Genomic DNA, 25,164 nt, shown 5'->3' with positions numbered 1-25,164 from the left:
TACCGAGCGTGGGGTGACAGGCGGTATAAATTGGGAAGTAGGAAGACTATAAAAGGGGGATAATGGGGGAATAAAGGGAAGGTCAAGGCGAACAGGTGGATATAAAGGGGGGCGAGGGGGATGCACAGGTAAAAAGAGGGGTAAAATAGGGGTTATAGAGGGGTGGTATAAAGCAGGTACAGGTGGGGTGCAAAGGGGCTATAAAGGGGGGATAGGAGTAAAACCAGAGCCAGTAGGCCTGTCCCAGCCCCTCAGTTTGTAGGGGGCCCACACTTCTTCCCACCTGCCAGCTGCCACAGCTCCTCCACGTGGGACTCCCCTCATCACCATCACCCCCCTCAGCTGGTACCCCTCCACCCCCAGGGCAGGGGCCCCACTCGGTTCAGGACGTGGCATCAAGCCCACCTCCTGCAGCTTCCCGGGAATTCCAGCAGCTCCTGGCTGCCTCCTTCGTGTGAGGCAGGTGGGGCAGCGAGCGGGCACTTTTAGACAAGGCATCCTGGCAGAGCTGGAGCTCAAGGGGTGCAGAGGAGGTGCCCCTATCCCCAGCCAGGTCACTGCCGGAGTGGGCCGTGGGGGGATGATGGCCACAGGGACAGGAAGGTGCTGACCCGGCCCAGTACATCTGGGGACCCATCAGGGAGACCCATCAGCTCCAGGATGGACCCAGAGCTCTGCCATGAACCAGCCCCCCAATAAATCTGTCCCAGTCCACATGGGGGGCCCCAGCATGGTCCCCTGACCCTCCACCTTGGCCTCAGTGTCTGGAAGGTTCTGCAGCCAGGCCAGACCTGGTTGTGCACCTGATGGCCAGTGGCCCAGGAGCAAGGATGATCATGAGGGTGATAGGGAGTGACCTGCTCTGGAAGCTGGGACCCACCCCCAGCACCCTCCACTCCCAGCCAGGCACCACCAGAAGCAGCAAAAGGTGCTGAGGCTCAGCGTGTCCCACGGGCACCTACAGCACAGCGGGGATCGGTGCTGGGACATCTGCAGCACAGGATGACCAAGTGGGCTCCCCTCCACCAAGGACCTCCTCTGGCCCCCCACCCTCACCTCCAGTGGCTCCTTCTCCCCACAGAGGCCCCTGGTCCTTCCCCAGTATCCCACAGGACCCTGTGGATGGGCCTGGGGGCACAGAGCAGGTGTCTGAGAACAGCCCTCATCCCTTGTGGGGCAGACACCCACCCGACCCCCATAGCTCAGGGATTGCCCACATCCATGTCTGGGGAGTGGCAGGACCCCATGGGAGGGTTTCAGTGTTCCAGGGGGGCCAGGCCAGAGGGAGAGGGTGTCCAGGAGGAATGTTCAGGGGAGGCTGGGGACCTTCTGAAGGGAGTGTCCTGGGGGTGTCCAGGAGCCCCAGGGGAGCAGCAACCAGAGTAGGAACAGGTTGAAGGGCGATGGAGGAGGGCAGCAGATGGCACCGGCCCCAGTGCCTGGCCTGGGGAAGGGGAATCTATCCTGTGGGACTCCTGAGCTCTCAGTGCCACCAGTGGGACAGTGGTGATGGGGCCAGGAACCCCAGGCCAATCCCACCCAGCTTCCCCCTGCAGCACCCCCCATCCTGGCCCCATTTACTCCCACCTGGTCCTGGTTCATGCTGGTGCCCCGGGACTGGAGCGAGGGGTGGCTCCCCTCACCAGACACAAGTGAGCAGGGTCCCCCCAAGCCCCGTGCTCACCCCCCAGAGCCATCTCTTCCGTGCTCCAGCTCATTCCCCTTCCGAGCCTGGGGCCCGGACAAGGAACAGCCAGTCCCCCTTGCCCTAGGGCTCCATCAGAGTCCTCAGCGTTGTGGGGCTCATGCCCCCGTCTCCCACCCACCCTGGCAGCCCCAGCCCGCAAGGTGCAGCCCCTCCTCATCCCACTGCAGCTCTGCACACACTGATCTGTACCATTTATTTGAGATTTTACAGAAGTCAGGGGTTTGGGGGGTCAGACCGTCACCAGGGCGGGGCAGGGGGAAGTCGGATCCCGACATTAAATTATGAGTTAAATTAATGAGCAAGAAAAACCAACAGTTTTGTCTCAGGAGAAAGTGCCCAAGTGCGGGGGTAGGTGGGGGGGCCCTCATGGCTTGGGGGTGAACCCTGCCCGGGACCCCAGCCCCCCGTGTGCAGCACACGTGCCCCAGTCCCGGGACACGCATGTGCCCGCACACGGACACGCATGGACATGCGTGCACCCCCTGTGCCTCCACTGACGTTTGGTCCTTGCTTGGAGCCCCCCTGTCCTCTCCCAGGGTTCCAGTGGACCTGTGCCTGGCCAGCGACTCCCCCCTGCCACTAGCAGCAGGGCACAGGGACCCCTCACCAGCCCAGCACAGGATGCCACAGCTCCGGGGAAGCAGGGGGGGTCTTTGGGGGGGTGCAGCCCCCTGTGAATCAGGAGTGCATGAGCAGCCAGGCTGGAAACACCTGTGAACAGCCTGGAGGGGGCCAGGGTGTCCCTGGCACTGGCAGGTAGAGCAGGAGCTCCCCTGGGTGCCAGGTGCAGCAGGGTGGCCCCGCAGCCTCTCCCTGGCACAGGGGGGCCCTGCCCCCACCCAGCTCCACTGTGCCACAGGGCAGGGGGCTGCCTGGGTGGAAGCTGGCAGTGGGCCTGGGAGGGGTGCACCCTCATCCTGCCCCAGGGAGGCAGAGGGGGACAGTGGAAGGTCCTGGCTCACCCCAAGGTGAGTAGGGTGCCTGGGGGCAGCAGCCCAGCGAGTCCCCTTAGGAGTGTCAGGGGCAGGGGGGGCTCCAGCTGTCTGCTCTGTGGGGTCTGTGCTGAGGAGCTGCTGCACCCTGCCCTGAGCATGGCTGTGGGATGAGGGGGGACCCAACCCACTGGCAGCTCCCCACACCTGGTGGCCCCCCCCATCCAAGACCAGGCCTGGGCTGTGGCCCCCATGAGCCCCTGGCCACAACTGAGGTCCATGCGTGCTCCTCCATCCAGGGGGGGCACAGGGAGCTCACTGCTCCTCCAGCCAGGAGGGCTTCTCGGCGCCGGGGGTCTTGAGCTTGATGTTGAACTGCTTGAGGGTCTGCTCAAGCTGCTGCTGGTTCCCAGCAAAGTACGCAGAGATGGCGTTGTGGAAGAGCAGCAGTTGCTTGTGCATCACCTTGATCTGGGGGGGGAGGGGATCATCACTGGGGGGGCCTGAGCCCACCCCAGCAGCACAGAAAAGGGGTTGAAAAGCCCTCTGAGACCCCCTGAGTGCCACCACTCCCCCTCTGCACTGCCCGTTCCACCCAATTTGTGTCCTTGAGTGACAAATCCAACATGGATGTCAAGTCCCTGCAGGGACCACATCCCTGTGCCTCCTATCCCTGCACTTCCCTCCCATCCCTGTCCCGAACCCCTCCTCCTCATGTGCCCCATCTCTGCATGCCCCACCTCTCTCTTGCATCTTCCATTCCTGTGCCCCCCCATCCCCACCCCACACCTCCCACCCCTGCACCCACCTTGTTCTCCTCCAAGAATTTGAGCTTGATGGCCACGTCTGCCCGCAGCTTCTCGTACTTGTCCTTGTGGCTCTGGAACTGGCTCTGGGCCGCGTCCAGGCGGCTCACAGCGCCGGCGTCGCGCGGGCCCATGCTCAGCTCCTCCAGGTCCGTGCGGTACGCGTCATACTCCAACCTGCGTGGAACCCCCGGCATCACTGACCTGCCTCCAGACCTCCCCAGAAGCCTGAGCCCCGCGAGCTCCCTGTCCCACCTGGCTGTCTCATACTGCTTCACTGTCATGAGCGTGTCCTCCATGGTCTTGTTGACCAGCGTGTTGATGCTGGACACAAAGAAGTTGACGGCGCCCAGCAGCGTCTCCCCGTTCTTGCACAGCAGCTTCTGCGTCTCCGCGTTGTACCCAAACTCCTCCTGGGGACAGAGGGATGGGGGCACAGGTGAGGGGGCCATGGATCACATCCCCACTCCCCTCCATCAAGGGTGCTGGGGGAAATGCCCCCTGAGACCACTGAGGCCAAGCATGACGCAGCACCACCGAGGCCAGCACCAGCACAACAGCCACTCCTGTGCAGATCACGTTCCTGCCCTGGTGTCCAAGTGTGACTCCCCAAGTCCTGACCCCCACAACCCCAGTGTCAAGCCCCAGCTACCCCTGCCCCCCCAGCCCTAGTGTCCAGGTGTCCCCTCCAAGTCCTCGCACTCCTCCCCCAGCCCTGGTGCCCAGGTGTCCCTGCCCTCACCCCAGTGTCCCCCTAGCCCTGGCACACCTGGAGCTCAGGGGATTTCTGGCTGAGGTCAGCAAAGGCGTCCCCCAGGGCGTGCTGGGTCTGTACGAGGCTGTAGAGGTGGGCCGTGAGTGCCCGTGCCAGGTGCAGGACGCTCTCGTACTTGCGCTTGGTCTCACGCAGCAGCTCGATCTGGGTCTCCAGCTCCAGGTCCACTGTGCGGGACCCCCGGCCAAAGCGCTCCGAGAGCAGCTGCTTGGTGCACTGCAGCAGGGGGACACCGGGGACCCCAAGGCACCTGTGAGTCCCCCAAACCACTCTGAGAGCAGCTGCTTGTGGGAGGGGAGCAGGAAGGCCCGCTGGTGTCCCCTCACCCCTCACCTTGTAGGTGTTGATCCCCCACTTCTTGACAATGTCAAACTTCTCAACGGCAATGCCACGCACGACCTCCTCTCCACCAGGTGGGGGTCCGGGGGGTGGTGGGTGCAGCCCAGGGCCTGGCACAGGGACAGGGATAGGGACCTGGCACCAGCTCCACGAGGGTGGCAGCCATGGGGACCAGGCAGCCCCAGAGCCCTTGTCCTGGAGCTGCTGTTACCACAGCAGCATGCCCAGCTCTGGGCATATGCCCAGCACTGGCTCACAGGCATTGTGGTGAGGACCCTGCTCCTGCCAGCCCCACTGAGGGTCCCACACAGGGGCACAGACCCCACCCCAGCTACATCTGCTTGCACCAGGCCCTGCCCCATGCTGCTGACTACCCTCACCAGGCTGGACACAGGGGAAACACTGCCCAGCAGCACTGGGAGTCCCTCAGGTGGGCTCCAGGGGCAGGGTGGGCCCCCCTGGCCAGGACCCACCTCTGAGCCCCCTGGGCCCACCAGCGCTGTCATCTGTCCCAGCACAAGGATCAGCACCAGGACCAGGCTCTGGCCATGACACAGCTGCCACGGGGGCTCTTACCAACGTCCCTAGGGAGGCCCGGAGCCCCCAGACCCAAGGGACGGCCTGGGGTGGAGTGAGGGGCGCAGTACCTGCGGGAGCCGTGGCCGGGCGGGCCATCCTACGGGCAGCAGGCGCGCTGGGGGGCACCGACGGTCCTCGGGGGGGGTGAGGGTGGACAAGAGAGCCTGGAAATGGGGGGGCTGCGGGAGCCGAGCAGGGTGGGGCGGGACAGGGTGGGGGCACAGGGCATGGCACAGTAGGGTAGCCAGGGCAGAGGGGACGGGGGGCAAGGGACAGGGACGAGTGCGCGGGCGGGCGGCAGCGGGAGAGCGACGGCAGCAGGTGAGTGTTGGAACCCAGAGACACGGCCACAGCCACACAGACGGACTCCCCAGCCCAGGAAGCCCCCCACCTCTGGCACCTGTGCAGGAATCCCTGCACCCCAAGGGCTGGGCAGGCCTGGCATCACGGGCACACCAGGACACAGAGACACAGGGACACCAGGCCAGCAGCGGCAGTGCTCCGGGGAAGCGCACACCCGTGCACTCGCCCTCTCTGCCCACACAGACCTTCCTCAAGCTCTGGGGGACCCTCAGAGAGAGATCTGCATGGAACAAGGACAGTGGTGCCAGTTCTCCCAGGGTGCAGAGCCCAACTGGCGCCACTGTGGCCCGGTCTGACTAGGAGAGCAAGAAGAGCTCAGTAGGGTGTGGGCTTGGGGCCCCCTGCCTGCCCCCTCATCCCCAGCACACTCCAGAGCTCCCGATGCACGTGGACCAGGACAGACCTGGGATCCTCCACCAGAGCAGGGACTCGGAATCCCATAGGGATGTCCTGACCAGGGGGATGGAAATTCCCAGCAGAGACCCCACCCTGTGACAGGGGAGCAACCCAGGGAGAGCAGAGCTGGGGCAGCAGCCCCTCCTCTGCCATCAGTACATCCCACACGCTGGCCCTGCACAGAACCCGAGCCCACCCAGGAGACACCTCGGCTAGGCTGTGGCACAGCCTTGTGCCATAAGTCAGGGGCACTGAGGGGAGCTGAGCCCCTTGGTCCCACGATGATGCCATTCCCTCCCAAGCCAGCCCCAGTACCTTTGATGGTGCCGGTGGGGATGATGCCCTCGGCTGTGCCCCCATAGCCGCCTGACACGATGCTGGTCTCATTCAGGTTGGGTCCCGACACCATCACCTGCTGCAGGTCCTGGGGGGCAGAGGAGCACAGGGGGCTGAGAGGTACAGCCCTGGCTCAGCCCCAAACACCCCCCGGGGTTCCTGACCCCCAGACCTGCTCCAGGCCATCGTCCTCGGGCAGGCTGCTGGTGTCCCCGTTGCTGCTGATGGGGATCTCCATGGTGGCTGCCTTGCTCAGGATCCCGTCCGACATCCTCAGGGCCTGCAGGGACACAGCCGTGGTGCTGGGCCAGGACCACCCCCGGCCGGAGGCACCAGCCAGTGCCCGCGGGGCTGTGGCGGGACAGCAGGAGGCTACGCCGCGGAGGGAGGGGCCCACACCGGCAGCCGCTGGCTCTGAGCAGAGGCTGCCCCCTGCCCCGCGCCTCCTGCAGCCACTGCCCAGCCCGGCTCGGCCGCCTCTCGGGACACCCCTGGCTCCCAGAACGGACCCGCAGGGTGGCACATCCCAGAGGCGCCGACCCCACTGCGGCTCCCACACCATCACGCGGAGGACTCCCGGGCTCCCCCGCCCCTCGGGCCGCACTCCGTGCTCGCTCTCACAAACCCCGCCGGGGATCCCCGCAGACCCTGCCCCGGGACAGCGGCGCTGGCAGCGCCCGGCACGGCCCCGGCCAGGAGGGCGCCGGGAGCCACGTCCGCAGGAGAGCGGGAGGGGGCCCGCTGCGCCCGGACCGGTCCGGGCACATTCCAAAGCAGGCGGGGCCCGGGGCGGGCTCAGAGAACCCGTTACCTGTGACCTGTCCCCTCCCCGGCGGGGAGAGCGCCCGGCCCGGCTCTAGGGTCGAGCCCGGCGGGCAGGGGCCGTCACTGCCCGGGGCCATCCTGGCCGGAGAACGGCCCCGCAGTCCCACAGCCTCCGGGGCGGGCGGGGACAGCGGCGGAACGGACCCCTCCGCAGCCACGCACGGCAAGGCCCCGGGACGGGACCGACCTCCGAGGGAACCCCCGGTGGCCGCTCCTGGCGGAACCGGCCCGAGCGGGCGGCGGCGGCCCCAGCCTCGCTCCCCGGGGCTCTCCCAGCCAGGCTCCGCCGGCCCCGCGGCCGCTCACCCTGTCCGGCCTCCCCGGCCCGCCCCCAGCCCCACCTGCGCCCCGGCCCCGCCGGGCCCCCCCGCGCCGCTCCCGCTCCGATCGGCCCGGACGCGCCGAAAGTGGCGTCAAGGGCCCGGAAGTGGCGTCATCGCTGAGCCGGACGGAAGTGACGTCGCTGGGAGTTCGGCGGGTGGTCCCGCGGGCGCGGAGGGACCGGGCCCCGGCCCGGCCCGGGATGGACCCGGCGGCCGAGCACCGGCAGCAGCTCCGCAGCGTGAGCGCGTGGGCCGGGGGCGGGGAGCGGCGTGTCCCGCGAGGCCTTCATGGGGGGTCCCGGGGCTGTCGGTGTGGTGGCGTGTCCCGGCGTGTCCCGAGAGCTCCGGCTGGGGGATCGCGAGGTGCCGGGGTCGCAGGAGAACCGGTGGGGCCCTGGAAAGGACCTGGGCGTCTCGAGCTGGCCGGGGGGCACGTCGGGACTCGCGATGGGTTTCGGGGGTCCCGGACCGGCTCCGCCCGGTGTGACCCGCTCCTGCTCCCCAGCTGCGGGACTTCCTTCTGGTCTACAACCGCATGACCGAGCTCTGCTTCCGTCACTGCGTCTGCAACCTCAACTACCGGCTGCTCACGGGCCGCGAGGTGAGCGGGGCACGGGGGGCCGCGGGCCGGGGGCCGCAGGCCGGGTGTCCCCGCGCCCCCTGAGCCCCGTCCCCCCGCAGGAGTCGTGCCTGGACAGCTGCGCCGCCAGGCTGGTCCGCGCCAACCACCGCCTGATGGGCGCCTACGTGGGGCTGGTGCCGGCGCTGCTGCAGCGCCGCGCAGCCGAGCACGGGGCTCCAGCGGGGCCACCCGGACTGCCGGCCTCCTCTGAGCCGGCCCCGGGCCCCGCGGGAGACGCTCCCGCTGCCGGCACGTAGCAGCAGCTGGCCGCAGCTCCCGCGGCCGTCGGACGCGACTGGCAGCAGCCCGGCCCCGTTGCAGCAGCTGCAGCCCTGCTGCGCTGGAGCTCCAGGCTGGAGCAGCATCTGCACTGGGCCCCGGCAGCCCCGAGCAGCGGCTGGGCTATGCAGGGCACCAGGGAGGGAGGGCACAGCAACAGGGGGAAGGCGCCCCTGGCCCTCCTGGTTGTGGATTTCTGGGAAGTGGATTGTGAGTACCAATAAAACATCTTCACAGTAATGGCTCAGTGTGACATGTGGGGAGGGCACCAGAACCCTGGCCCCTGTTCCCTACTGGGTGTGCTGGGGGGAGCCCATGGCACAACTGGGAATCCAGAGAATTGCACCTAAACGTGATACAAACGTCTCCCTGCAGGACCCCCGTGATCACCAGGACACTGTGGGGCCCTGAACATTCTCACTACAACTGGCAGGTGCAGAGCAGGCACTCAGGGCAGTGTGAGGGGGCAAGGGGGGGTAGATGTTAGGCGCTGCCAGGCCAGTGCCCACCAGCTAAGGGCATGTGTGTGCACAGTCCCTGGGAGACCCTGGCCTCTTCTCTCCCTGCTGCAGCCCCTGGGCAGAGGGCGTGAGCTGCGGGCCCAGGACAGGGCTTAGGGCTGGTAGGCACTAGCCCCAGTACAGAAATAAATTGATATATTCTGTGTACAAAACATGCTCCTGCAGGCCCGGCCGGGCGCTCCCGCGCATATAAATAAGGCCCGGCCTGGCCTCCCCTCTGTCCTGCCCGCGGGGGCCAGCGCCTGCGCCGGGGCCACCCCTCCCGCGGGACCCCCGGGCTGGCCGGGGTCACTTCAGGTCCACGTCAAAGTCCAGCACCAGCAGCTTGGTCTCCTCGGTGCCGTTGCGGCTGCCCACGGCGCACACCAGCTTTGTGTTGGAGGCACGGATGCGCCACACGACGCCCCCCGAGCCCCCGCTCTCCAGGGCCACGAGGTTTCGCACAAACTCCCCCGTCTTCAGGTCCCACAGCTTCACTGTCCCGTCATCTGAGCTGGTCACCACGAACTTGGAGCTGAACTGCAGGCAGGTGACAGCACTCTGGTGCTTGCTGGGACCTATGGGGAGGCACCCGTGAGCCCCACGTGCACCTGGGCCACCCACTGCTGTGTGACATCTGGCACCGCAGAGCCAGCCAGGCCTGGCTCCTCAGGGACACCCACCACTCTGTCCAGACACAGCTGGCAGCTTACAGCCAACCCAGCCCCAAGGGCAAGGAGCTCCCTCCCACCCTCCAAGGGAGAGCTGCCCCTTCCCAGCCCCCTGATGGAGGGAACACCCCACTGCCCCCCGAGGGCGAGGAATCCCCTCTCACCCTGCAGTGTCTGCAGGCACTGCCCCGTCTTGATGTCCCAGATTTTGACAGTGGAGTCAGCGTTGCCAGAGACGAGGATGTTGTCACGCAGCTCCATCCCACTGGTGAGTGACTGGTGCCCCATGAGCGTGTGCAGGCAGTTCCCACTCTCCACATCCCACACGCGGATCGAGGTGTCCAGGGACCCGCTCACGATGTGTGTCCCATCAAACTGCCAGAGAGAAGGGGGTCCAGCTCAGTATCGAGGACAGGAGTGTCCCTGGTTTGGGGTGCAGCCCACAGCCCCTGGTTTGGGATACAGCACCCCCAGTTCCAGCACCAGAGACCCCAGTTCAGCAGCTGAGACATAGGCTTGCTCACGCATCTCTTGGCTTTTTGGACTGTAGAAATGCTCCAGGGAAGGGGCATGGAGTAGTGTTTGTGTCCACAGCATGTGTGTATGGGAAGTGGGGTCAGGAGGACAGAGACTGTCCCCAGAGGACACAAACAGGATCCATGTGTCCTTGCAGGGCAGATACATCCCCTTCAGGGCAGACATGTCCCTGCAAAGCTCACAGGGCTTTGCACGACACAGGCACGGCCTATTTGTCCCTACAGCACATGCGGGACCTTTGGCACAGCTTGTGCCCATGACTGGAAGGCAGGGGAGAGATGGGGCAAGCCAGCAGGAAGGCAGGTTGTAGCTGCAGGGAGCGGGGAGGGCAGGGGAGCTGGAGGGGGGAAGCAGCAGGAGGGGATGCGTGCGGGGCCGTACCTGCAGTGAGTAGACACGGTTGGTGTGCCCCTGCAGCGTGTGGGTGCAGCTCTCGCTCTCGGGGTCCCACACCTTGACCGTGTAATCGTAGGCACCGCTGACCACCTTGTTGCCGTCGTACTGCACGCAGCGCACGGCTGCCACGTGGCCCATCAGCACGTGCAGGCACTGCCCCGTCTCAATGTCCCAGAGCCGCAGCGTGGCATCCCGGGAGCCACTCACCACCCTGCAGGTGAGGGGAGATCTGGGGCTCAGCTGCCAGGGCAGCCTGGGGGTAACAAGCCTCACCCCCGTGGGTATCCCCCCTCACACAGCACACGCAGTCCCGTACCTGTTGCCGTGCAGGTGCATGCAGCGCACGGTGGAGGTGTGTCCGTACAGCGTGTGCACGCACTCGCCGCTGTCAGCGTTCCACACCTTGAGTGTGCGGTCAGTGGAGCCACTGATGACAATGCTGTCCCTCATCTGGGAGGACCAAACCCCCCCAGTGTGGCCCACCAGTGTCTGCACACACTGTGGGGAACAGAACGTGAGGGACAGGTGAGCCTCTCACACTTCCCCACCCCTGAAACAGCACAGAGGAGCAGCACAACTCCGTGTCCTTATCATAATGGGCCCAAACCGATCTCAGCAGTCAGGGTGTATCCCCACCTGTGCCCAGCACAGGGAGATGATCCCTGCTCCAAACCCCTGTGGCGCCAGTGACAATGCCACACTCGCTTGCCTGGTGACAGTGACACTCACCTCCCCTGTGACAGCTGACCACACTTTGAGCGTGTTGTCATCAGAGCCGCTTACTATGCGATTGCCACAGAACTGCAGGCAGGTGATCACATGGTCGTCGTGGCCCTTCAGTACCTGTGGGAGTACAGGAGTGTGGGGGGGGCAGTGTGGTCCCCCCCAGCCTGCAGGACCCCTCAGCACAATGAGCAGTAGGAAGGCAGCAGGAGCTGTGGGGAGGAAAGGCAGATGGGTCTCCAAAACACCTGCAGCCCCTGATGCTTCTGCAGGGCAGCAGAGCTGGGGTGTGTGGTGTGTCTGGCAGCTGCTGCAGGGGCAGGGGTTACAGCAGCACAGGGAGGAGGAGGCTCAGGAACCCAGCAGCAAGAGAAGGGCTGGTGGGGACTCTGCCCAGGGGCAGGAGGGACCCTGCACAGAACACAGTTGAGCCCTGTGATGCTGCACCTTCCCTGGGTGCTGAGGCTGGCTGCAGCCCTGCATGGGGCCTTGGGAAGGAGCAAAGGAAAGGACCCCCTTCTCCAGACCCAGGACATCTGATTTCTGCTGCCCCCACTGCTCTGAGCAAGCTAGATCTGCTCCCCATGGCAGATCCTGTACCAGCTTCCCCATACCAGGGACCTGAGGTCTGTCCCCAGAGGGACTCCCACCAGCCCATCAGATCTCCAGGTTCCACCCCTGGCAGGGGCACTCCCAGGCTCACCTTGGGGACCACAGCTCCCTGGAGTCTGTGCCCGCTGGGACACCCAGACCTACCTTGGGGGGTCGCAGCTCCCCACTGCGCCAGTTCATGTCGATGCGGTGCTGGCGCAGGAAGGCGAATTTCCAGGGGCTGTACATGAATCCGGGGCTGAGCAGGCGTCGCTTCCGCAGGTGTAGGGGCTCCTCGATCCCTGCAGGGGACAACACAGTAGTGCCTCCCCTGGGTCAAGCCTGGGGTGGCCCCCCAGCCCCCACCCGGGAGGACCCTCACCTTCCTCACGGCACTTCTCCCTCCAGAGCAGATTGTCCTCGGCCAGGACTCTCCAGTAGCGGCAAGTCTGGGCAGCACGGAGCAGGTCCCGTGGCTCCAGGAAAGACAAGACGTACAGGGCCAGCTGTGGGGGGACAAAGGTCACAGAGGGGTCACCGGGGGAGAGTCAGGCCAGGCCAGGCCAGGCCCCCGGTCCCCAAGTTTCACTCACCTCCTTGGGCAGCAGGGAGATGAAGTCCCGCTGGAACTGGGGCTCGATGACCTGCATCATGTACTTGATCTGCGCCGGCTCGCAGCGGTCAATGAGCTCATCCAGGGCCAGCAGCTTCTCAGGGCCGCTCCAGCGCTGCAGAGGGACCCCCAGTGACCCCTGGCTCTGTGTCCCCAGCTAGCCCAGCCACAGCCCTGGCAGCCAGGCCTCTTGTCCCAGGCCAGGAGCCTGAGGCAGGTGGAAGTTTGGTGGGTCACAGGTGCTGTGTGACAGGTGACACCACCCCTGGCCAGGGCTGAAACCTCTTCTGTGTTTCCCCACACAAACAAAACTACCCAAAACCCACCATGGGCCCAATCCCTGTACATAGTGGGGGATCCCTTAGGGTCAGCTCCCTCCCATCATACCCAGGCTGCCTGGAGCCACCAGGTGAGCCATACCTGGAAGGTGCGGAGCCAGTCCTGTAGCTCAGGTGGGGGAGCCACCGAGGGGATGCGACGGCGCCGGGCCTGCCCCACCTTGGCATTGCGCAGGTCCCCAAAGGTGGTCGTGGGGCTAGGTGTACAGGGACCCAGCGTCCTGGGAGAAACACCGGGCACAGGTGAGACCATGGCACAGCTGGCATGTGCCAGCACTGCTCCGGGCCACAGTGCTCCAGAGGTATTGGAACTGGTTGCCACCAGTGAGAGCTCCACCCCACTGACCCCTTCTCTTTGCCCCCACCCTGCTGACCCCTTGCCCAGACATACAGCCCAGCCTGCTCAGCAGAGAGGCAACCGGTCAGGGCTGGATCTCACCTGGGCCGACCCCTGCTGAACCCAAGTGGCTCCTGGGGAGGGCAACAGGAGCTATGTGCTGCCCCAGCACACAGAACCCCCTTCACCAGCTGCACTCAGAGCCCCCCCACCCCTCACCTGCCATAGTCAGAGCCCTTGCACAGCTTCTTCCCGGGGGACAAGGCCCGGCCATCTGGACCATTCTCTGACTTCCGCTTCATCTGTGGGACACAGCAGATTGGAGTGGCTGGGAGAAACCCAGGTAGACCCCTGAAGACTCCCTGCCCACAGCTGATCCTTGTGGATCCCTACAGGCCACCTACTCACAACCAACCCCTGCAGGCCCCCTGCCAAGAGCTATGGGGCAGACCCCCACCTGCTCTCGCTTTCTCCATTCACGGTCCATACAGCAACAAAGGATCCCCACGCAGGGCAGGGGGGCTTGCACCAGGGCCAGCTAGAGCTGGGGACCAGGGTAGCACCTCCTTCCCCCACCCTGTGACCAAGGACCCCCACGCAAGGCAGGGGTCTGCATGGGGGACTGGGGCAGCATCTGTTTCCCCAGCCCCAGCAGCCAGGCAGCACGGAAGCCCAGCCCCATTTACCCTCCCACAGGCGCCCGCGGTGCCCCAGCAGTCCCTGGCCCCCCAGGCACCTTGGGGCGCAGGTGCCGCAGCAGCCCCCCATCCCCAGTGCGCTGCAGGTAGTCGATCCAGCGCTCGCCCAGGGTGTAGTACAGGTATACGTTGCTGCTGTCTTCCCCCTCCTCGCTGCAGCAGCTCCCTTCTTCCTCCTCCTCCTCTTCTTCCTCCTCCTCCTCCCTGGTGGACCTGGGGGGCTCCTGTGGTCCCCGCTCCCCAGAACCATCAGGGTCTGCTCCGGACCTGGGGGTACCCTTCCAGGGGTGCTCCGGCTCCCAGGGCCCTGGCGCCGCCGCCTCCTCCTCCTCCTCATCTTCCTCCTCTTCAGCCACCACCTGAGCAGGGAAAAAGCAGGGAGCAGGGCTGACTCTGCACCAGCCTTAGAGAGACCTCCAGTCTCCTGCTGGAGACCCAGCAGCAGGGCAGGGGCCGGGAGTGCTGCTGGATGGCAGCCAGTGAGAGCCAGGGCCCTGCAGCACAGGGGCTCCACTCAACAGCACTGTGGGGGGTTGCAGGGCAAGCACAACCATGAGCTCCTCCAGAATCCTCCAGGTGCAGTTCTGTCAGCTCGCCACAAGCTTCCCCTGAGCCCCCCCAGAGCCAGACCTCCTCCCTTGTCCTTGCACCTGGCAGCAGGAACCCTTCTGCACCTACCTGTGCCGCAGGTGCCCTGTGGTCCTCACTGTCCCCCAGGGGAGTGGGGCTGGCTTGTGGGGGCCCCTCGGGGCCCGGGCACCGCCGGCACGTCATGCGCTGGCTGTTGAGCTCCAGGATGCGTGTGGTGATGCCCTTGACGTGCAGCAGGTCATCCAAGCAAGTGAAGCCCTTCAGCTCCTGCGCAGAGGGAAGTCAGCCCTGCCCAGAACAGAATCCCTCCTGCTCCCAGAGCCCCCTGCCCAAGTGGCCCCGCACAGCGCCGTGAAAGGGGGGCAGCAACCCAACGCTGCCAGCTGTGGTAGGAGCACTGTGCCCCCCAAATGAGCAGAATGGGGAGCAAGGCCGCAGCTCCAGGGCAGGGGAACAACTGGATATGTGCAGATGCACACATGTGAGGCACCCACGGTCCCGCGGGTGCGGGATCCCAGCCCTGACCTGGGATCAGCTGCCTCCCTGCGTGGCTCCCGGAGCACCTGCCGTGGGAGGAACCCGGCGGGGCCGGGCTGTCCTGGGGCAGGACTCCACAGACAAGCAGCGCAGCCCACGGGCCCGGGAAGGGTCCGACTAGCCCTTCTGACCGGGCAGGGCTCGTTTTACTCCCCACAAAGGATTGCAGTAGCAGCACCACCCGGGACAGGCCCTGCTCCAAACTACCCTCCTATGCATTACCGGTTTCTACCCTCCTGCCTCCCGGTGTTCCCAAGCGTTTGGACGTCCAGCCCTCTAGCTCCTTTTCGAGCCCCAGACATGCCAAGCGTTCCCAGCCCTGCCTCGCCCGGCCGCGGCGCTGCCCATCCCTGCAGCATCGGGACACGGCTGCCGCTGACGCGCCCGTACCCGCCGGGCTGCGGCCCGCGGTGCCGCCCCCACTGCTCCCGCAGGGTCTCGCCCCACCATGGGCGGCGACGGCGCTCGGAAGCCGTCGGGCCGCAGGGCCAGTCCCGTTCTCCTGGCGCCCCGCTCGGGCCCGGGGCGCTGCCAGGACCGGCAGGAGGGAGGGCAGCACCGGGGGCGGCAGCGCTCGCCCGGCCCCGCGGGCTCGGGGCGAGACTTGGGGATCCCGGCCCCCCACCTGCCCCGGCTACCAGCACGGAAGCAGCGCTGTCGCCCCCGCGGCCCGCATCCCGGGACGGACAGCGCCACGGCCACCCCCTCCTCGGGGTCCCGGGCCCGGGTCGTTGAGCGTGGGGCGCCGTCCCTGCCCCCCCCCCGCACCTCTCTCTTGCGGACGATACCGCGGGCACGACGGCGGCCGATGCCGCTGAGGGCACCCTCCAGCTCGGCCACGCCGGCGCGGTTGATGTCGAGCTTGGCCCCGGCGGGGCCCGGCCCCGACATCCCGGTACCGGTTCCGGGCGCTGCCGCCGCGCAGGCCCGACAGCAACGCGCAGGCGCGGCCCCGCCCCCCAAACGCGCAGGCGTAGCTGTGAGGAAGCAGCGGCTTTATTGGTGATATCGCACGGGGGGCGGGGCCAGGCGCGGCGGTCCCGCCCCCCTCCCGCCGGTCCGGTCACCGCCGCTTGTACAGGCACGGCCGCAGGCGCAGCCCGGGAGCGGGGCCGGGCCGCGCCGGGCCCGTCTTGGCGAACTCCAACACGTAGAAATAGGAGCTGGAGAGGTCCTGGGGGCGCGGGGACACCCGACTCTGTTATCGGCACCCCGGAGCCCCCAACATCACCACAGCCCCGGAACCCCCAGCCCCTCCAGCACCACTCAATGCAGCCTCAGAGAACCCCAGGTCCCCCCGCCTCCTTCCAGACCTGCACTGTGTCCAGACCTTGTCTCCAAAGCCCGGCCCCTGGCGTACTCCTCTAAATGCCCAACACACCCATCATCAACCCCACACCACAATTCCTCCAGGCCCCGGGACCACCAAGCCCCTCCTGGGCTACACGCCCACCTCCAGGCCCCGCACTGCAATCCCACTGTGCTCCAGGCCCCCCTCATCCCTTTCCCAGCCCTAGCCTGCATCCCAAACCGCCACAGCGTGCCCCCATGGTCCCCAGGACCTCCAAACCTTCTCCCAGGACTCCACCCCTGTGCGTACACATCCCCATCTGCCGTTCCCCGTGCACCAATCCCTTCCACCTCCATCTGCTTTCACCAACCCCTGGTCTGCTCCACACCAGGCAGTACACCACCTCCTGGGACCCCTTCCCTGGGCTCCCTGGTGCACCCAGTGCCCAGCCCTAGGCACAGCCGAGGGCACCCTGGGGACACACCTTGGAGACGCTCCTGAAGCCCAGCTGCGTCATGGCCCTCAGGAAGGCACGGGTGTCCTCAAAGCGGCTGGCCACCTCGGCCACCATCAGGGTCCCCCTGCAGTCACTTGAGATCTGAGCAAGGTGCCCAGGCACCCTCCAGGACGCTGCTCAGCATCCCTGCCCCACTCCCCCACTGCCCCACAGCCTCTGCCTACCCGAGCTTGAGCACACGGTTGGCCTCTCCTAGGATCTCCTGCAGGTTGGTGCCCATCAGCGCCAGGCAGAACACGGCCACGTCCACCGACTCAGCCGCCAGTGGCACCTGCCCATCCCGGGACACGCCCGGAGAAGGATGATGACTTGGCCTGAAAGCCACTCTGAACACCCCCGGGAGCAGGAGGAGGAGGATGGCGATCTTGATGGGGCTGGGACTCCCCAGGCTTGTGGATTCAGCCGTGCCCCAGGCACACACCCAGCTTTCGAACAGACACACCCGTGCTTCCTCCCCGCCCCGGGACCCTCGGGGTCACGGTCCCCCACCCGCACGCCCTCCCTGCCCCTGCCCCGGGGCTGCCCCGCTACCTTGGCCATGTCACAGACGGTGACCCGCGGGCTCAGCGGCACCAGGTCGAAGCAGTGCACTTGGTTCTTGACACTGGCGGCCAGCGTGCAGTCCCCGCACCCGAAATCCGCCACCACTAGTGACGCCGGTCTGGGGCAGGGACAGTGGGCTCAGAGCGGCGCCTCATCCCCCCCACTGCTCCCCGGTCCCCCGATCATTGCCGGACCCCACCGCTCACGGCCTCCCCGGCCATCCTCTGGCCCCGCGCCCCCCAGCCCCGCCTCGGTCCATCTCCCGGCTCTCCGTCCAGCCCCCGGCCCCGCTCACGACCCCTCCGCTCCATACTCCCCCCAGGCCTCGCCGTCCCGCTCACCGGCGGCGCAGGTAGCGCACGATGCGCTGCACCGGGCGCTCGGGCCAGCGCCGCATCTGCCGCTCGAAGCCCCGGTGGTAGAGGTGGAAAGCGGCAGGGTCGGCGCGAAAGAGCCGCGCCGCGTCCCGGCTGCTGCCGGTGTAGAGCTGCTGGTTCAGATAGCGGAACCGGGCGCCGAGCAGCCGCTCCTCCATCCGCGCGCGGAGCGCGGCCGAGCGGCCCGAGCGGGGCTCCGGCGGAGCCTCCGCGGGGCCCGGCGGGTCCGGGGGGCCCGGCCCTGAGCCCCGCTCCGCGTCCGACCCCGCCGGCGGCTCCTGCTGCCGCCGCTGCCGCTTCTGCCGGTTCCGCCGCTGCCTATGGCTCAGTCCCGCTGGCTTCCCGGACTGTTCCGCCGGCTCGGCCGGGCCGTCTGGGGGCATCGAGAGGGGGGTCAGGGCGCGGAGGCGGCTCCGTCCTGCCCGCCCGGACCTGGAGCCGTCCCGGTACCTGTGTCCGGCCGCTGCCCAACCTCCCGGGGCTCGTCGGGACCGGCCGGGAGCTCCCCCGCCGCGGCCCGCGGCCCGCCGGCCTTCTTCCGCTTCCGGGGCCGCTTCCGCGCCGCCTCACCGTCCCCACCGGTCCCGGGCAGCCGCTTCTTTCGTGGGCTCCTGTGGACAGTGGGGGCCGGTAACTTCCGCGCGCCCGGGACTGGCCCGGCCCGCCGCCCCCGCATCGCCCGCTTACCGGTCGGCCCGGGCCCTCCGGGGCGCCGCGGGGCAGCGGCTCCGCTGCATCGTTCCGGCCCTGCTCCGCGAACATGGAGCGGGGACCCTCGGTCGGTACCGGGACGCACGTGCTGCCGCCCGGGGATCGCCGGGGGAACAGCCCCTCCTCTCGGCCCGGAGGACCGGGCGGTGCCGCGGACGGCCCGCTCCGCCCCCGGCCGGGTAACCGCGCCCCCGGTCAATTCGGCACGCCCGGTAACCCCGCCTCCAGCCCGCCTGACCGCGCTCCCCGCCCGCGGCCCCGCCCGGTGCCGTGTGGCGGAGCCGCGGCCGGTGCGGGTTCCGGCCGGCAGAGGGCGCCCTGTCGGGGCGGAGCCCCCGCGCCGTCCCGCGCCCGCCGCAGCCGCCGCCCTGCGGAGCCGCCGGGACACGCACCCGGTAACGGCGGGACGGCACCGGCGCCGAGCGGGGACAGGTCGGGGAGGCCCCGAGCACGGCTGCGGGCGACTCGAAGCGGGAGCAGGGCCGGACGGAGCCCTGCCGGAGCCAGGGCCGGGGCCGGGCCGGGGCGGGAGCTGCAGGGGAAGGGTGGGGGGCGCAGGGGACGGTTGGGGGTGCAGGGGAGGGTTGGGGGTACAGCGGAGGGATTTGGGGTACAGGGGAGGGTTGGGGGTGCAGGGGAGGGTTGGGGGTACAGGGGACGGTTGGGGGTACAGCGGAGGGTTGGGGGCTGAAGGGCAGGGACTGATGGGGCCGCGGGCAGAGCGGGGCCCTAGCAGCTGGTGCGGGGTAACACGGGGGGACTGTGTCTCCACATCCCGTCGCCTGCCCCGGGTGCTGAGCAGGGCCGAGCTGGGCACTTGGCCATCCGGGCAGGGCTGGGGCTGGTCGGGCCTGGCAGCCCCGCGGGACCGGGTAGGGGCCGGTGGGTGACAGGAGGGCACGGTCCCGGGCCAAGCAGGGGACAGGGTGGGGCCAGGATGGGGTGTCCTCACTGCGGTGTGAGGTCCCACAGGGCCGGGACTAGTGTCCTGGCATGTCCTGGGGACCCCTTTTCATGAGGTGCCCCAAAATGGGTGGGGGATAAATCTCGTCTGGGAGTGTGGGTGTTCTGGTGCCGGGACAGGGCCAATGCTGCTGTGGGTGTGCTGGGGCCATTCTAGGGTGTACGAGACCCCAGCAAAAATCCAGGGTTCTGCGTCCCACGCCTCTGGAGCTGCCTGGGGCACGGGGTGCAGGCTGGATCCTGGGGAACAGCTGCAGGTGCTGGCAGCTGGTGGGGGTCCCAATGTGTCTGGATGGGCTTCAGGTCCAGGGGGATCCTCCAATCCTCCAGCAGCAGGTTTGAGCCCCAGTGGGGGCATGTCATATTCAATCTGACTGTCCTCGCACTGTGAGACTCACTGCATGTCCCTGCTCAGCATCACAGACCGCTGGGCAGCGGGTCCCACACTCGCAGCCGAGGCCTCAGGGGGAGCAGGAGGGAGCTCTGTGCCTGGCTCTGAGCTGGGACGTCCATGGATCCTCCATGTCCACGAGGTCTTCCATGCACGAGGCTTTGGGGTCCTGCTTTCTGAGCATGGCCCATGCCTGGCCCGGCCAAGTGGCTCAGGAGGGTCGTGGGGCTGCAGGATCCCATGCTAGGGATGCTGAGCTACCCCAGCCCCATTCCCCCACCAGATCTGCAGGGAGGGTGCTGAGCTCCCCCAGCCTCACTCCCCCTCCAGAGTTGTGGGCGCTGGGGTGGCTGTGCCTGGTGATAAGCCTGGGGGTGCCAGCCTGGCTTCCTGTGGGTGGCCACGGCCCCTCTGGAGTCACCCAGGATCTTCCCCTTGGGCTGCTGGTCTCGCTTCAACCCAGGCCTCAGCCTGCCTGCGGCTTCCTGGAGAGCTGCAGGGACGGGGCAGGAGGGGTCAGGGATAGGGCGGGAGGCTCCTGTACTTGCTGTTCCAGGGGCCTCCCCGCCGAAGGGGATCGGGGTCCCCATGTCCTTACCCACATCCCCTCCCGCAGCTGCCATGGACGACATCTTCACACAATGCCGGGAGGGCAATGCGGTGGCCGTGCGGCTGTGGCTGGACAACACCGAGAATGACCTCAACCAGGGGTGAGCGGGGCTGTGAGGGTTGTGCGGGCTGTGCTGGGCGCTGGTTTCCGCTGGTCTCCATGGAAAGGCAGGGGGCAGATGGCAGGACGCAGCTCCTCCCCGCTGGAGGAAGTTACCGCATCGCTGAGGCACGAGGCCAAACATCCTCTGGCCACTTCCTCACAGCCACAGCCGGGGATCAGCTGGGCTGGGGCTGCCTCCCCTGTCCCCGTGGTGGCGGCTGTGTCCGCTGACCTTATTCTCGTGTCGCCATCCCCTCTCTGGGGAGCACCATGGCAGATGTGAGGGCACACGGCTGGGACCACTGGGGCTGGGAGTTGTGGGGGCCACTCTGTGTGCCCAGGGGTCTGCTCCCTTTTGAGGGGTCGTGCAGGACCGTGGGGTCCAACTTGAGCTCACAGCCATTCAGGAGCCACGTTTGGGCCAGGCGTGGGGCTTGGAGCATCTGCCTGCAGTGTGTGCAGCTGGCACGGCGTGACCCCGCACCATGACCCCAGCCAGGCCATGGCCCTGGCATTCCGGACATGCTCCAGACAAATGCCTCCCTTGATCATGCCTCCCTGCCCCTCCTGGGGGTCCCAGGCACATGGAGCTCTCTCAGACCCACAGAAGGTGCCCAAAGAACTGTTCTGTGCTGGGTAGCCCCTGCCTGCAGGGCTGTGGTGGGGACAAATGCAGTCTGCTGTGCCAGGGGGCTGGAGGGGGGCTGGGACTGGGGGAGGCCTGGGCCGGAGGGGAGCTGGGGCTGCAGCAGCCCCTCTGCCAGTTCCTGATCTCCATTTAAGGCCTGGCTGCCACCTCCTCCCTTACTTGGTCATGGAGAGGGGGGATGGGGATAGGATCCAGCTGTGATTCAGCCTTGGAAGAGACAGGATTTGGCCTGGGCTGGTGGGGCCCTGGTGGGGGTGGGTGGGAGTGGGATGGATGTTCCACCCGGTCCCTTTGCCCCTGCCACTGGTGTTTTGGGAATGATGCCAGTGATGCCTGGGCCAGGGGGCTACAGCTGAGCAGAGCCCCCCCCATCCTGCAGGGACGACCATGGGTTCAGCCCCCTGCACTGGGCCTGCCGCGAGGGCCGCTCCAACGTGGTGGACATGCTCATCATGCGCGGGGCCCGCATCAACGTCATGAACCGGGGCGATGACACCCCACTGCACCTGGCCGCCAGCCACGGCCACCGGGACATCGTGCAGAAGGTACCTGTCCCCTGTGCCGGCACCTGCCCTTCCCCACCCCCTGTGTAGCCCTCCACATTACCCTCGTGGGACTTGCTCCCCTCGTCACCTGTCAGGAGCACCTGGCATCCCCCCAGCAGCCCTGAGCTCCCCACTCCTCACAAACTCCCTCCAAATCCCTCTGAGCCCCACATCAGTTCAGCCCCCTCCCTACAGCTCCCAATATGCTGCCCCTGCATCCCCCAGGGCAAGGCACAAGGAGGATGAGGGCTGTCCTGGGCTCATGGGGACCTTGCCTGGGCTTACAGGGACAGTCCTGGGCTCACAGGGACTGTCCCATGTCCCTAGCTGATGCAGTTCAAAGCAGACATCAATGCAGTGAATGAACACGGGAACACACCGCTGCACTATGCCTGCTTCTGGGGACACGAGCAGGTGGCTGAGGTGAGTGGGAGCACGGGCAGGAGGGAGGGCGGGGTGGGAGGGGGACGAGGGGAGATCACAAACCACAGTCCTTGCTCCCTGCTCTCACAGGACCTGGTGGGCAGCGGGGCCTTGGTCAGCATTGCTAACAAATATGGTGAGACCCCCACAGACAAGGCCAAGACGCCACTGCGAGAGGTCCTGAAAGGTACGAGGGTCCCTCAGGACCCCACAACTGACACAGCCTCCAGCCAGCCACAGCAGGCTCTGGGTGCCACCCTCCTCCTCCTCCCTCTGCAGAGCGTGCTGAGAAGCTGGGCCAGAGCCTCACCAAGATCCCCTACAAGGACACGTTCTGGAAGGGCACAACCCGCACCCGGCCCAGTAAGGACTGGGGGTCCCCTGGGGGGTGCCATGGGTCCCCCGTGCCCTGCTGGCACTGCTTCCTGGATCCAGCAGCTATTAGGCATTCATCCCCCTTCCACTGTAGGGAATGGGACCCTGAACAAACTGGCCGGGATTGACTTCAAACAGCTGAGCCTGAGCCACAAACTGAATGAGAACCAGTCAGGAGAGGTGGGTCCCTCTCAGCCCCAGGTGGGCGCTGTGCCTGTGCAGACCGCTGAGTCCTGGCCCTGCTGGGCACACGGTTCTGGGGTCCATGGCCGGGTGCAGGGAGGGAGCTCGTCCCCAGCTCGAGGGGCTCCCTTCTCATTGTGGACCCTTGGTCCCATGGGCTCCAGAGCCCCACACAGAGGCCTGGGGATGCTGGGGACTCTGCACCCCTTTCACGGTGCCTGTGTCTCTGCTCCTCCTCCAGCTGTGGAAGGGGCGCTGGCAGGGCAATGACATCGTGATCAAAATGCTGAAGATCCGGGACTGGACGACACGGAAGAGCCGGGACTTCAACGAGGAGTACCCAAAACTGCGGTGGGTGCTGCACATGCCTGGAGCCACCCCAGCACGTGCCTGGGATTCCCACCTGCATTTGACCAGGGCCACTCTGGCACCTTCTCAGGGCCAACAGCAGCTCTCAGAGTATGGGGCAGGCAGGAGCCTCCCAGCTCTGTGGGGCCAGGAATGCTCTGGGTGGTGGCCAAGGGCTGGGAGGCCCTGGGGGATGACAAAAGGCAAATGAGGGGGTGCAGGCAGCCCCTTCCTGTTCTTAGGACTGTCACTTCTCTTGCAGGATCTTTTCCCACCCCAATGTGCTGCCGGTGCTGGGTGCCTGCCAGGCCCCGCCAGCTCCCCACCCCATTGTCATCAGCCACTGGATGCCTTATGGCTCCCTGTACAACGTCCTGCACGAGGGAACCAGTGAGTGCTGGGGGATGGTGTGTTTGGGGGCAGCAGGGGGCCTCTCCAGCCACAGCCCTCGGTGGGCTTTGGGTGGGTTGACCCCGTCACCCCCCTTCTCAGATTTTGTGGTGGACCAGATGCAAGCAGTGAAGTTCGCCTTCGATATCGCACGGGGCATGGCCTTCCTGCATACGCTGGAGCCCCTCATCCCACGGCACCACCTCAACAGCCGCAGCGTCATGGTTAGTGGGGCACAACCCCTCTCCCAGGCCAGGGGGGCTCTCAGGGCAGGGGAGGCTCCTGCTGACCGCCTGCCGTCCGCAGATCGATGAGGACATGACGGCACGGATCAGTATGGCCGATGTCAAGTTCTCCTTCCAGTGCCCGGGGCGGATGTATGCCCCGGCCTGGGTGGCTCCCGAAGGTGAGTGCCCAGTTCCCAGCCCCCCCAGACTGGCCCCCTCACCCCCAGTCCCACTCAGCCCCCAGCCATCCCCCAGCCCTGCAGAAGAAACCAGAGGAGATCAACCGGCGCTCAGCTGACATGTGGAGCTTCGCGGTGCTGCTCTGGGAGCTGGTGACACGTGAGGTGCCCTTCGCTGACCTGTCCAACATGGAGATTGGTATGAAGGTGAGGGGGTGGAGAGGCAAAGGAACTGATTTGGGTCAGAGTTAGGGGAGAAGTTCTGGCCATTGAGGGTGGTGAGGCCCCGGCACAGGTTGCCCAGAGAACTTTGGCTGCTCCATCCCTGGAACTGTTTAAGGCCAGGTTGGAGGGGGTATGGAAGCACCTGGGCAGGTGGAAGGTGTCCCTGCCTGTGGGGGCAGGGTCCCAGTTCTGACTCTGGCTCCTCTTCTTGCTTGCAGGTAGCACTGGAGGGGCTACGTCCCACCATCCCCCCCGGTATTTCCCCCCACATCTGCAAACTGATGAAGATCTGCATGAACGAGGACCCAGCCAAGCGCCCCAAGTTCGACATGATCGTGCCCATCCTGGAGAAGATGCAGGAGAAGTAGAGAAGAGGCACCTCCCCCCTCCAGTGCTGCCTTGCTCCCCCCGCCACCCCCAAGTGCCTTTAGCCCTAGAGCCAGGGGGAGCAGAGGACACCCCTCACCCTGAGCCAGCCACGGACACACGGTACAGATGGCACTGCCTGCGCTGGAGCTCTGCAGGCTCCGGCCCCCCGCCCAGGGCAGCCCCAACCCAGCGTCTGGCCAGCCCCCCTACCCCAGGGCACGGCGTGGGGCTTGGCCCTGCTGCTGGGGGATGGGGCTGTGGGGCCCCCTGTCCCCCTTGCTGGGCAAAGCCCAACCCAGGACTCAGCCCCCCACGGCTGGGGGGGAAGGGGCAGGCCAGGAGAGGCCACCTGTGGTGCCCAGCACTGCCCCCGCTTTGCGCTTCACTGGCCACTTCCCTCTGGCCCCAGAATGGCCACTGGCAACCAAATAAACGTTTGGTATGGAACCAGCTGCTGGGGTACAGGGCGGAGGAATGGGGGGAGTTGGCTGGGGGTGGAGGGCTGGAGTGACTGGGGGGCTGGGACTCACAGGGGATGTCTAGGCCTGAGGGTGGGGATGGATTGACATGGGGCTGCCCTGCAGCCCACAGAGCCTTGGGCATGAATCACCACCCACAGCAACCCTCTGGTGCCCAGCACAGGTAGGGTAGGTGGGCACAGGGCCCCCTCAGGAGGTGCCTGGTGCAGGAGGGGTGGGCTCAGGGTCCCATCCCTGGCTCAATTTGTAGTGCTGCCTGTGCAACCCTGGGGTATTCCCTGTGGGAGACAAGGGGCAGTTTAGGGAAGGAGGAGAAGGAAGAGTGCTGGGTAGTTCCTGTCCCCTAACCCCACTCTGCTCCGGTACTGCCGGGAGCACCGAGCCCCCTGTGACCGGCCGAGGGGGGTGAGCACGTGGAAGACCAGGGCCAGCATTTGAGGACACAGGCACAG

The 25,164-nt window shown here is 66.7% G+C and overlaps 5 protein-coding genes across 10 annotated transcripts; 2 read left to right on the top strand and 3 right to left on the bottom strand.

Moving 5' to 3' along the window:
* Positions 1 to 1,887: 1,887 nt before the first annotated feature.
* On the bottom strand, positions 1,888 to 7,486 carry ARFIP2 (ADP ribosylation factor interacting protein 2). Of its 4 annotated transcripts, none has more exons than XM_054004087.1 (9): positions 7,401 to 7,486; positions 6,407 to 6,514; positions 6,214 to 6,322; positions 5,208 to 5,318; positions 4,555 to 4,670; positions 4,216 to 4,437; positions 3,702 to 3,859; positions 3,449 to 3,623; positions 1,888 to 3,111 (listed from the first exon to the last, which is right to left on the bottom strand). In XM_054004087.1, exons 2-9 carry the CDS (start codon positions 6,503 to 6,505, stop codon positions 2,956 to 2,958), a joined length of 1,146 nt encoding a protein of 381 aa, XP_053860062.1. In that variant the 5' UTR covers positions 6,506 to 6,514; positions 7,401 to 7,486; the 3' UTR covers positions 1,888 to 2,955. The 4 variants fall into 4 exon arrangements, with proteins under 4 accessions (XP_053860062.1, XP_053860055.1, XP_053860070.1 ...); XM_054004080.1 differs by lacking the exon at positions 7,401 to 7,486 and adding an exon at positions 7,046 to 7,366; XM_054004095.1 differs by lacking the exons at positions 5,208 to 5,318; positions 7,401 to 7,486 and adding an exon at positions 7,046 to 7,363.
* Positions 7,487 to 7,516: 30 nt separating this feature from the next.
* On the top strand, positions 7,517 to 8,523 carry TIMM10B (translocase of inner mitochondrial membrane 10B). Its single transcript, XM_054004237.1, has 3 exons — positions 7,517 to 7,621; positions 7,888 to 7,983; positions 8,064 to 8,523. The coding sequence occupies exons 1-3, from the start codon at positions 7,583 to 7,585 to the stop codon at positions 8,259 to 8,261; spliced, it is 333 nt and encodes a 110-aa protein (XP_053860212.1). The 5' UTR covers positions 7,517 to 7,582; the 3' UTR covers positions 8,262 to 8,523.
* Positions 8,524 to 8,922: 399 nt separating this feature from the next.
* On the bottom strand, positions 8,923 to 15,775 carry LOC128804348 (F-box/WD repeat-containing protein 7-like; the record flags this gene model as incomplete). Its single annotated transcript, XM_053972014.1, has 13 exons — positions 8,923 to 9,361; positions 9,619 to 9,829; positions 10,373 to 10,598; positions 10,704 to 10,885; positions 11,117 to 11,230; positions 11,867 to 12,003; positions 12,084 to 12,207; positions 12,295 to 12,429; positions 12,735 to 12,873; positions 13,209 to 13,291; positions 13,726 to 14,046; positions 14,366 to 14,545; positions 15,584 to 15,775. Coding segments are annotated over 13 exons (2,313 nt in total), but the record flags the coding sequence as incomplete, so codon positions are not given.
* An 18-nt stretch (positions 15,776 to 15,793) lies between these two features.
* On the bottom strand, positions 15,794 to 18,314 carry RRP8 (ribosomal RNA processing 8). Its single transcript, XM_054003772.1, has 7 exons — positions 18,231 to 18,314; positions 17,994 to 18,154; positions 17,508 to 17,916; positions 17,155 to 17,284; positions 16,788 to 16,894; positions 16,591 to 16,687; positions 15,794 to 15,989 (listed from the first exon to the last, which is right to left on the bottom strand). Exons 1-7 carry the CDS (start codon positions 18,278 to 18,280, stop codon positions 15,879 to 15,881), a joined length of 1,065 nt encoding a protein of 354 aa, XP_053859747.1. The 5' UTR covers positions 18,281 to 18,314; the 3' UTR covers positions 15,794 to 15,878.
* On the top strand, positions 18,304 to 24,683 carry ILK (integrin linked kinase). 3 transcript variants are annotated; one of them, XM_054003755.1, is made up of 13 exons: positions 18,304 to 18,433; positions 20,225 to 20,318; positions 21,349 to 21,514; positions 21,842 to 21,937; positions 22,028 to 22,124; positions 22,217 to 22,300; positions 22,407 to 22,492; positions 22,737 to 22,846; positions 23,106 to 23,233; positions 23,336 to 23,457; positions 23,540 to 23,639; positions 23,716 to 23,846; positions 24,083 to 24,683. In XM_054003755.1, the coding sequence occupies exons 1-13, from the start codon at positions 18,304 to 18,306 to the stop codon at positions 24,230 to 24,232; spliced, it is 1,494 nt and encodes a 497-aa protein (XP_053859730.1). In that variant the 3' UTR covers positions 24,233 to 24,683. The 3 variants fall into 3 exon arrangements, with proteins under 3 accessions (XP_053859730.1, XP_053859721.1, XP_053859737.1); XM_054003746.1 differs by having other exon boundaries at positions 18,304 to 18,649; XM_054003762.1 differs by lacking the exon at positions 18,304 to 18,433 and adding an exon at positions 18,621 to 18,686.
* Positions 24,684 to 25,164: the final 481 nt, after the last annotated feature.

Source organism: Vidua macroura, chromosome 2 (genome assembly GCF_024509145.1).
Source record: "Vidua macroura isolate BioBank_ID:100142 chromosome 2, ASM2450914v1, whole genome shotgun sequence".
In the NCBI taxonomy this organism is placed as follows: Eukaryota; Metazoa; Chordata; class Aves; order Passeriformes; family Viduidae; genus Vidua; species Vidua macroura.
This window is presented reverse-complemented; position numbering and strand designations above follow the sequence as displayed.

Excerpts from the sequence above, each read along its gene's own strand:
- RRP8 (XM_054003772.1), bottom strand. The coding sequence starts at position 18,280 with ATGCAGCGGAGCCGCTGCCCCGCGGCGCCCCGGAGGGCCCGGGCCGAC. Across the intron at positions 17,917-17,993 it reads TGGGCAGCGGCCGGACACAG|ACGGCCCGGCCGAGCCGGCG; the intron begins GTACCGGGACGG and ends CGATGCCCCCAG. Across the intron at positions 17,285-17,507 it reads GTGCGCTACCTGCGCCGCCG|ACCGGCGTCACTAGTGGTGG; the intron begins GTGAGCGGGACG and ends TCCCTGCCCCAG.
- ARFIP2 (XM_054004087.1), bottom strand. The coding sequence starts at position 6,505 with ATGTCGGACGGGATCCTGAGCAAGGCAGCCACCATGGAGATCCCCATC. Across the intron at positions 4,671-5,207 it reads CCCGGCCACGGCTCCCGCAG|GCCCTGGGCTGCACCCACCA; the intron begins GTACTGCGCCCC and ends TCCCTGTGCCAG. Across the intron at positions 3,624-3,701 it reads AAGCAGTATGAGACAGCCAG|GTTGGAGTATGACGCGTACC; the intron begins GTGGGACAGGGA and ends GGTTCCACGCAG.
- TIMM10B (XM_054004237.1), top strand. The coding sequence starts at position 7,583 with ATGGACCCGGCGGCCGAGCACCGGCAGCAGCTCCGCAGC. Across the intron at positions 7,622-7,887 it reads ACCGGCAGCAGCTCCGCAGC|CTGCGGGACTTCCTTCTGGT; the intron begins GTGAGCGCGTGG and ends CCTGCTCCCCAG. Across the intron at positions 7,984-8,063 it reads GGCTGCTCACGGGCCGCGAG|GAGTCGTGCCTGGACAGCTG; the intron begins GTGAGCGGGGCA and ends GTCCCCCCGCAG.
- ILK (XM_054003746.1), top strand. The coding sequence starts at position 18,304 with ATGGAGCGGGGACCCTCGGTCGGTACCGGGACGCACGTGCTGCCGCCC. Across the intron at positions 22,493-22,736 it reads ATGAGAACCAGTCAGGAGAG|CTGTGGAAGGGGCGCTGGCA; the intron begins GTGGGTCCCTCT and ends CTCCTCCTCCAG. Across the intron at positions 23,458-23,539 it reads TCAACAGCCGCAGCGTCATG|ATCGATGAGGACATGACGGC; the intron begins GTTAGTGGGGCA and ends TGCCGTCCGCAG.